This window comes from Platalea leucorodia (assembly GCF_965183815.1).
Source record: "Platalea leucorodia genome assembly, chromosome: 11".
NCBI lineage: Eukaryota > Metazoa > Chordata > Aves > Pelecaniformes > Threskiornithidae > Platalea > Platalea leucorodia.
The window spans coordinates 7,467,128-7,477,359 of NC_138833.1; the positions used below are offsets into that span (position 1 = coordinate 7,467,128).

Genomic DNA, 10,232 nt, shown 5'->3' on the forward strand with positions numbered 1-10,232 from the left:
GTGGCAGGGATGGAGGGAGAGATCTCCCGTGCACTGCGCAGCTCCTTGCATTTCAGTGGGTCTCTTCAAACACCAAAAACCCAAGCAAACCATCAGGCCATAAACAGCCAGCATCCCACAGCAGCCTTTGCTTTTACAAAACCTCTGTTAGCAGCCTCCCCCATCATTTTTTTCTCTCTCTTGCACAGATGTGCTGCTCAGAGATTATGCTGTAGATTAAGGTTTTACTGAATCCTGAAATGAGTGCAAATTCCCAGAAGCTCTAACATGTGGCCAGATCTCTTCTGGACGCTCGGCTGAATGGAGGAAGAGGCATTTCCCACCCCATTCTCCCCATGTGCAGGAGAGACAGAGCCCAGATATTCACCCCAGCCTGTCTGCTGAGAGCCTCCAGGTAAGAGCGGTGTTGTTTTGGGATGGAAAGATGGGGAGAGGTGTTTTGTAATGGCTAAAACTCCAGAGGATCCATCTTTTCTGCTCTGAGTCACTCCAGCTGGCAGAGGGTCTGGCCGCACAGCATCCCTGGGCCAGGGGGACAGTACCCACCTGCGTGCAGGGGTAAATGCTGCCGGGCGTGATGGCATCCTTGCAGCCTTGCTCGCATGGCCACCATGTGAGAGGGGAGACGTGCAAGTACCGACCTGCCACTGGCTCCTGCCTGCGACCCCGAGTGGATCCCAGGGTCCAGAGCTTCACCGTGGACTCACACCGCTGCTGGCCATAGCCGTGCTGACCAACGGTCCTTCTGCAGCAGTGGGACCCCCCCCCAGAGAAAATCAGCCCTGGCGTGTATCATCTCTTGGGGTGAGGGTCCTTCCAGCCCGGAGCATTGTGTGGATACGCTTTGCCAGGCTGTGCAGAGGTCACATGCAGAAGGGTGATTTTTTTACACCAATTTCTTAACTGCATTAAATTTTAACGCCAAGTCAGTGGAAGGAGGGAGGTTTCCTGCAGTTAGGCAGCGGGGGGTTGCATGTGTGCAGCCAAAGGGGCGGTAGGTGCTTTCTCCCCGAACAAAAGGGCGCTTGTCTTGCAGCAGGCAAGAGGAGGGCTTTTTCCGGCAAGGGTGCGCGACAGCGAGGGAGGGGGTGGCGGCGCTGATGTGGCACCAGGCTAGGTAAGGGACACCTCTCCTGCCCGTGGGATGAGCAGGCGCTTCCTCCTCTGCCGCGGGGAATCCCCGGGGAGGTGTGGGGCCGAGGCATGACGTGGCAGCCTCTGCGGTGAGTCTGGCTGCACCTACACCGGAGAACCATCCCAGAGGTTTTTCTGCTGGTCCTGCCGTCAGCTTCCCAGCCTCGCCACTGGAGATGATGATCCCCATGCAGCAGGGACGCCAAGGTACCCCTGCGGGGCTGGGGAGGGCTCTCTCTCCTTCCTCTCCCCGCCGTGCTGGCTCCCATGGGATTTTGCGGCTGTGGCGAGGGATGCCTCGCAGTGTGTTTTGGCAGGGTTGGGTCTCCCAGGGAGGTCCCTGTGAGATTTGGTCTTGGATTAGCACCCTGGGGCTGGGGGTGAAGAGGGGAGGGTAGAGGGCTCCCCAGTAGGGAGCAAGGTGTAATGGGGAGAGAAGAGCCCCGTGCCGAAGGTGTCCAGGACAAGGGGACGCAGTGCATTGGCTCCCCGGCTGAACACGTCCAGAGCACCATCCTAAAACTCCAGATACAACCACCAAAATCTATCCTGTCCCATGAGCCCAAGGGAGGGAGCACTTACAGGACTGTCCCATTCCCTGGCAGCTGCAAGTGCAGGCAGGAGCTGCCGACTCGAGGGCAGGAGATAAGGACATCGGATGGCTTCTGTCTGTGGTCACCCCTTTCTACCCCATCTCTGTCCCAGGTCAGCCTGCTCAGCCATGAACACCTCCACACCCGGCAGCCAACTGAGACAGCCCGAGCCCCAGGATGTGGCCGTCTTCACTCCCATCTCCATTGTCAGGACCGTGACAAAGAAATCTGATGCCCTGCCCATGATATCGGTGATTGTCGTCATCTTCGTCCTCTTGGCTGTCTTCATCATCATCGTGGTGCACTACGGCCCTCACCTCCGCACCATCCAGATCACCCTCTACCATGAGCCCATGCCGCAGGACCTGGACAACGGGGTGCACCTCACGGACTGGAAGAAGCTGGGCTCCCAGAAGAAGCTGTCTGCCCACCCCTGCCAGCGGGAGCCGGCTGGCGCGGATGCGGTCAGCGTGAGGTGCCAGTGCTCCTGCAAGCATCACCTTCCTTGCGGGAGCGGTGAGCCCAATGTCATCGAGATCACGTACCTGTGACAAGGCTGTGGGCCACCTGGGCAGGACTCAAGGGACCATGTCCTACTGGAAAATAGTGACTGGGATGTTAGCTTAGCCCAAGACTCACCAGTTCCTGCACGCAGAGGTTGTAGCACCCCAGGATTGTGTCTCTCCCCAGGTAGGCTCAGCCAGGAGGTTGAGTGTCACTGTGGCGACCCATCATCAGCCCCCAAAAGTCCAGCCTGGGGTGTGCCACTGTCCCCAGGCAAGAGCTGGGTCCTCAGCCCGGGCTCTGGGGCTGGGTCAGCCTACGTGGGACAGCGTTAACATCTCTTCTGTTTTTTCTTGCTCTGGTTTTACCTGTCCTACGCTGTCTGGGAGTGTCCAGGAGAGCTGTCTTGGTCCTTGCATCAGCTGGGGAGCTCTGGGCATGTGCTCGGCCCCTTGGCTGGAGCTGGAAGTTACGTCATCTGGATTTGCTTTCCAGATTAAAGATGTTTCCGCATGCACAGTGTCCTCATTATGCCATTTATATGGTGCAGAAAAGCCTCCAGCCCCCCTTTTCCTCCATGTCACAGCTCCTTTTCTTCCATCAGAGGTCTGAAACACTGTCCTCCCTCCTGCCAGCCCCGGCAGCGGCCTGAACCCGTGTTGGTGTTTCAGTGGTGGAGCCAGCAGCAGAGGACAATGTGTCCGGTCCCCCATTGGAGGTGGGTGAGAGAAGAGAGGTGACATGGCAGAGGCAGGAGAGGTGATAAGGGCACATCAGCCACCCCTTGCAGTTGGCTGAACATCTCGAGGTGTTGGCACTGGTGGAGAAACGCATGCATCTCTGGGCAGAGCCTGCAGCATCTCTGTGCACAATAGCAGGGATGGGGAGACCTGAGGTCATTTCCATTGTGGTCATCATCATTGTCCCCATCACTGTCTGCTGTCCCTGTGCTAAGGGAAGCTCTGCTCAGGGACCTGGGGACTCAGGTGGTTTCAATGTTGGAAGCAGCAGTGCACGTCCCAGCTGAGGAGGGAGTGATGGTGGGGTCGGTGTAGCCAACCACGGTGGGATGGATGTGGATGTGGCTCGGTCACCCTAGGCAGAAGCTCGTTGAGGTGGCACAGAGGGAGCAGATGGAGAGGTGAAATGTCCTGAGCCCCGTAAGGCTCCTGGTGGTAGGAGACCGTGGTGAACTGTTCAGCCCTGGGAGTCTTTCTGCTGCTGGAGGCACCGGACATCTCATTGGACAAGAAACTGGTCTCGGTTCCTCCTCACTCGGTGGAAGCTGGACATCAAAGCCTGTCTTCAGTGCGTGGGCTCACAGGACAGTCCCTGGGGAGGGAGCGCAGCCTCTGGGATCACCCTCAAGGATTTATTCTGCTGAATAGTCCCAGAAGTCAAAATACGGTTCCCACCTCTCCCCTCCCCACCCCAGAACAGAATAGCCGGTTCCGGGTCCGTCCTAAGCCTCATCCCCAGCACAGATCCCTCTGTGCACCGTTGGACAAGAAACGGTCTTTTACCTGTTCCTCTGGGTGCTGGAGGTATTTCTGGCACGGCAGATGCTCCAGCATCCTTCCTCTCACTTACTTGAAAGCTAAGGAGTAGTTGGACTTGCTGGAAAATTTTGGTGTTTACAATAAATGTAATTTATATTACTTTTTTGGGGGAGGTTGTTTTCTTTTTTGATATTTTCCCCCTTTTGTTTTCCAGAGGTGATAGTGAATTGTCAGCTTTCCCACGCCTGTGTTAGAGGAGATAAGGTCTATCATTTCAATTGAAAATCACTGAGAGTCCCGCCTCCCTTTGCATGTCAACACAGGGCTTATTTTTTAATATATACATCCCTAACTAGCAGCACCACCTGAAGAGCTGACCACCTTCCAGGGACATCTCCTTAAATGATGTTGTAGGTTGTGATAATCCAGGTGGCCACCCATGGTGAGGGCTCAGTCTAAGAGCTTAAGAATACTGCTTACAACCACCACAAGATCTGCACTGTGGCACCCAGACTGGCTACACCACATCTGGAGGACACCGGCTGTGTGCTGAGACGGTGTCACCCGTCCAGGGTGAATTGGTGGAGTCATCACCTGGCTTTCATGGTTGTGTCGTTTCAGATCAGGGAGCAGTTTGGTTCAAGACAAAGTCTTTAGTTGGAGAAACAGGAGCTTTTGTGGCATCTCCCACTGAAGGACAAGCGCAGCAGGGAAACATCATGTTTGCAAAGAAAAGATTAAAAATGTCTAAATATTAATAAAGAGAAAGATAAAATGGGTAATTATTACTACAACTCATTGATTTGCAGCCGCTGGGGACTCGTAAAGGTCTGATTTATGTTACGGCATGCTGTGGCCTAGATCTATCACTTGCACAGTGGAGGAGCTGGGGAAGCCCCACCATTGCAAAATGCTTTGCCATTGTTCAGGTATTTCAGGTTGTCAAACCAAAAGCAAATAAAACTGGCAGTGAACGGTGGTGCTGATGGGGCTCCAGTTTTCCCCGTATTGGTCCTGTGCTCTGATCCTTCCAGCCCAGACCAGGAGCTGTCAGCAGCCCCTTCTTCTATATGACCTTTTCTGGAAAGATCTAGTATTGAAGTTCTGGCCTTCAGGATTTTTTCCATGTATTTAATTTTCAAACAGATATTTAGATATAACCTTTTGAAATACAAGAAAAAAATTACTGTAAGACTCATAATAGCAAGCTAGATCATATAAGCAAGCGACAATCTTTTGCCAGCTTTCTCCTCCAGAAGGACACCAAGGGTAATATCTCAAGTCTGCTTCTCATTGCTTTCTCCTACACAATAAAATGTCATTTTTACAGATTCTCCTCTTTTATATTTGGCCAGCTCTACTGCTATCCGCTTATAGGATTGCTCTTTGTAGTGCAAGACTTTATAAAATACATTAGGGTTCTCGAGTGGCAGAGGCTGTGCATGCAAATTATCATAACATTATTACTCTCTATTCAAACACTGAGCTTGTTCCAATTTATTTCACTTATAACTTTCTTCCCCTCCTTAACAATAATCTTTTTATGAACACAGAGCAATAATAACTCTCCTTATCATACCCTCTACACAGGGGAGCTCCCGGAGCACAGCAAGCAGCAGCTGGCAGAGGCTTTGCAGTTAGCTGCTTCTCTCAAAGCCAGATTGCTGCCTTAGGAAGCTTTTAAAAGCTGCTGCTGCATCACCTATTAACTCTGTCCTGATTAGGTACCGCCCGCACCTCCTTTTATTTCCCTCCTAATTAGGGTGTTCACCTGCTGCAGGGGAGCACATGTATAGCCCCTGCACAGGCACATAGCTCCCAGCAGCATTTAGTAGGGGGTTTTACAGCTGGGGTTGCAGGAAGCTTTGCTCATGATACTGCAGGGTTGCTTAAAATTGTGCAAAATTGAGGGAGGCATCCAGAGCATCATCTGAGGCTGAGGCTGGAGGGGAGCTGCAGCATCACCCAGTGCTTGCCTGCAGGGCTGGGAGCCAGCTGAGCCCCACCGGGACCCCTACCTTGGGGTGGGGGTGGTCAGAGACCCTCTCGTTGGAGGTTTGCCGCTTGCCGAGAGCTTGGTGGCTCTCGGCTCCCCGCTGCCCATCGGCCTGGGTGCGGGGAGAGCCTGGGACTGCGGCAGAGCCGAGCGCGGAGCAGCAGTGGGCTCTTGTGGTGGAGGCAGCCAACTGCACGCTCTGCAGGCAGGGGTGCAGGCAGGGGTGCAGGCAGCAAGCTGGGGTGGTGATTTCTCCTGCCTCTCTCCTCAGCGTTGGTGAGGGCACAGCTGGGGTAAGCTTGTGTTTGGAGGGATGTGCCTGGTTTTGGGCTCCCCGGTGCAAGGAAGGCGTTGCTGGAGGAGGTCGCAAGGAGATACAGAGAAGTCTTCACTGTGATGAAGAATGAGGTCCTGAGCAACCCAGCCCAAAAGGGACCTGACTGGGGTGGGAGGCTGGACCAGATGGCATGTGGTGGTCACTTTCAGCCAGTGTCACCTTCAGATTTTATGGAGAAGATGAGCACAGGGAGAGCCAGGCCCCCTGAGAGAAGGGCCATCCACCTCCTGCAGATTTGTGTACTTGCTGGGTAGTGTGAGTGGGTGAATAAATTCCTTCCTTCTGAAAAAGGTTGCCCCAAGAGCTTCCCCGATGCCTGCTGGCAGCTCAGGATGGGGTAGGTCCTGGGCCACCTTGTGCATCTGCACCCACCCCTAAAACATCTAATGCATAGAGAGGGATTAAGAAAACATATTTTTTCTGCTGAAAAGGGAGTGACGCTTCTAGAGAAGCAAAGCCTGTCTTTGAAGTGCTGAAAGTTGGGACAGTTGAGGGGGAAAAAAAGCATGATCCCTGGTGTAAGGGCACCAGCTGGTGAGAAGCAGCCATGCTTTTACTTGCTCCAGCTAGATTTGCAGCCGTCCTCCTGCTGAGGATGGTGCTCTGAGGTACGGAGCTGAGCCTGGAAGAGCGCGTCCCACCTCGGAGTGCATCCTGTTGTCTATGGCCTGACCCTCAGACACCACTTCCCACCCCATGGAGCAGCTGTAGAGCAGAGATGAGACCAAGTCCTGCTTCCCTGAATGGTCCACAGGATATGGTAAGCCCTGAGCACCCTAAGGAGGCCAAATCTCAGTATGTCTTTAGTTGTGCCTATTTTGAACTCTTCTCCTTTTGATGTTTTTCATTATTAGATTTGAAAAAAATTAATCTTCCTTTCTCATTTTTATGTTGCCCCATGCTCACTGCCAGCGATGTGCAGCACAGCTTGTGGTTCCCAGCTAACACCAAGCCAACCCAAAATGACAACCAAAATTTGAAGACCTCCAGCTGTGCCGTGGAGCTCCAAATAATGTGGTGGGGCTGCTCCCTGCCATGTGATGGATGGCGAGTGTCTGGTGCCTGGAGTACAGCTCTGCATGCCTGGGAGGTTGGGGTGTCCCCTGTGTCCATGTCTTCCTCTGGAGCCTGGAGAGCAGCTGAGCTTCAGAGGACCCAGATTTTCACACCAGTAAATGGCATTTACATCTGCTTTGGGCACTAATAGCATCACACAGAAGCTGAAGAATGCTACTGCAATAATTGAATGTAACTGATGCTCTTTCGGAGCTTTAAATGAAAGGTTTTAGGTGCAGCCAACCTCCTAGGGGGGAAATTTTATGTTCATAGGCACAACATTGTCTGTGGAGGTCTTGAAGCATCTGCACGTTGGAAACCTGCCTGTGTGTGAACAGGAAACAGGAGCAGACGTGTTTTGTTCTTAGCACCAGATCTTATTTTACTGTCTGTGCTTCTTGCAAGTCTCAGCTCAACCCCATTTTTCTTTCCTATTTTCTTTGTTAGCATTACTTTGCCCATCTTCCACCAAGCTGCAGCCGGCGTGGTGTGCAGCTCAGCAATGCTTTCGCAGTGTCCTGCGGCCATCCTCCCTGCAAACTGCTAGTGTCCTGATGGCCGGGGGTCACAGGTCTAGTCTATAGGGATTTATTCCTGAAGCATCGTGATAATTAATGCATTAGCTCCTCCAGCTCATTTTCTCCTGGGCAGTCCAGATCTGTCACCAGTGCTGGTATCTGTGCAGCTGGTGGGGGGACAGTGCTCAGGAGTGGGTCACAGACCTCATCTCAGTGACTCTGACTTCTCTCAGTGCTGGGACTTGTACATCAGCCTTTCCCTATGGTGGCTGAGCAAACTGGTGCTCAAAATCCCATCTGCCTCCCTGCCTTTGGGGAGAAAAAGGAGCGGTTTGGGGCTACAGCAGTGTAAAGGGGTGTCCCCCCTCCAGCTGGTGGGGCGGGGGCCGCACCAAGCGGGGTCCAGCACATGTGGGTGCTGGTGTTGGGGGGAGTATTTCTCCGGGCACATCAGTGGTGGGTTAAATGTGGGGCACTTGGTGAGGTTGGCTTGTTCTGCAGAGAGCTTGGGAGGCAATGGGGAGAAGGATATGTCTTGCAGGGCATTTTGGGGAACCCCCACGGTTCTCAGGCATAATATTTATTTCCTTTCCTTGGTGATGTTTCAGTGTGGTTTTTCTGTTCTTCTCCATCCCTGAAAAGGAAAGGCATAAATAAAGGGAGGTGGAATGATGAGACTCCCCCCCAGAAGGAAGTAGCCTTCCCACCCCCTCCACCCGAAAGCAGGGCACGGGCTGGGAGACATCCGCTTCTGCATTCGCAGCTCCGCGGGCAGCCGGAGAGCGGGCGAGCATCCCTCCGGGAGAGCCCGCGGGCTGGCTTCGCTCAGCTGAGGAGGAAGCAAGAGCACAAAGCAGGGAAATGACTTGGCAAAGGTCACCTGGAGCTGGGGCTGAGCCCAGGAATAGCACCGGGTCTCCTGCCACCCCCCGCCAAGGCCAAGCTGCACCGGCCCTTCCTCCCAGTGTGCTGAGCCGTGGCACTAACCTCCCCCAGGGCAAAACGCCTGGTCAGCACTGGGTGGTTTTGCTTTTGCTGTTCATTGTGGCATTAAAATTTACCATAACAGAAGACAAGTGATGAGAGCCAGGGACTAGGACGGGAGGCAGGCAATGGGGATCCTCAACTGGGAAAATCAGAGCTGTGAGGGAAGGGAGGGAACTAGGATGGAGGTATGGGGGTGCCCAGCAAGGCTGGAAAGGCAGGAGGAGGGGCAAGGCAGGCACAGGACACCAATGGCAGCCGCAGGGCTGCTGGGGCTGCCTGGTAGATGTAGGGGCCAAGATGAAGATGATGGGGCTGGTGGAACTCAAACCACACCATGAGGATGCTCTGCTCTCTGTAATGGCCAAGGAAACTTCTGCAGTGACCTTCCCCGTCCTGAATGTCTTCAATCACCTTGAGACCCAAAGTATAGCCCAGCTTGGGGTAACTGGGCTCTGCAGGCAGCCAGCTGCCTGCTCCCCTGCCCACTTAGGAGGAATACATGAAACAACTTTAGGCTGTGGTACTGGTGCATGCACGCGTGTGTGCACAGCGGGCCAGCGAGTGGCTGGTTTGGCTGTGCAGCCTCACGAGGGCTGCTTGAAGGCAGGGCTCAGGGTAAAAATCTGAAATAAGGCAAAGAAGGGATTTCATGGTGCAAAATCAATGCTGAGTGAGGAGTGCTGCTGGGGAAATAAAAGCAAGAGCGGAGCTGGGGATAGAGCATGTGCCAAGATGGGTGGAGCTGGCCAGGACAGACGGACGTAGGGGATGGGGAGAGGCCTGACAGGACACAGCTCGCATCTGCCAGAACCGCCTTTCTTCCCTTGTGCCCACCTGCCTGTGTTTGATGTGGCAACTCTCCCCGTGATTCATTAGGTCATTTTGGTGTGTCCAGATGAAAATGAAGCAGTGACATAATCAAAAGTGACATGTTGGAAAAGGTGACATGGGTGCATCACCCTCAAAACCGGCAGTAAAAGGCAGAGCAAGGAGCAGGGATTACATGTTGGATTTAGACAAAATGAAAATAAATCAGAGTAAGTCAGAAATCTAACAGTGTGGGGAACAAGCCTTTGTGGTAATGTTAGAGCAGAAGTCCATCATCATCACTGGTCCTTGCAGACATCTTCCTGAAGCACGCGTGAGGCTTTGCAGATGGGTTAGGGTCTGTCTGCAGGGATTGCACCTTCTGTAAAATGCATTTTGCAGGTGACAGCAGGCAGTGGTGATGGTCCCTGCAGGCTGGAAACGGAGGGCACTTCCACACCCCTCTCCCAGCTGGGGAGCGTGCTGCCCCACGAGCCCCCACTCCACCGAGGCATTGTACCAGCCCGGTCCTCCCTTTTCCTGTAGGTGGGGTTTCCATAGGAAACACGGCTGGTCCACCTCCCGGCCCTGGCCCAGCCGGCCGGACGCTGCTCCCCGGCTGAAGCAGCGGCTGTGCCGGTCCCCTCTGCTCCGGGCTGAGCGTTTCAGCCTGGGGAGCAGCCGGCTCTCCCGGCTGTCCCCTGGCGATGGCGGGGCAGGGGACAACCGCCGGACTTGCTCACCATTTCTCCTTCTGTCCAACTGGTGGCTGGTGCCTATGGGACTTGGAGATGGCAGAGG

General features: G+C 54.0%; 1 protein-coding gene across 1 annotated transcript; it reads left to right on the forward strand.

Annotated features, from left to right (window-relative positions):
* Positions 1–1,855: 1,855 nt before the first annotated feature.
* Positions 1,856–2,278, forward strand: SMIM33 (small integral membrane protein 33; the record flags this gene model as incomplete). Its single annotated transcript, XM_082323733.1, has 1 exon — positions 1,856–2,278. One exon carries the CDS (start codon positions 1,856–1,858, stop codon positions 2,276–2,278), a length of 423 nt encoding a protein of 140 aa, XP_082179859.1.
* Between the last annotated feature and the right edge of the window lie 7,954 nt (positions 2,279–10,232).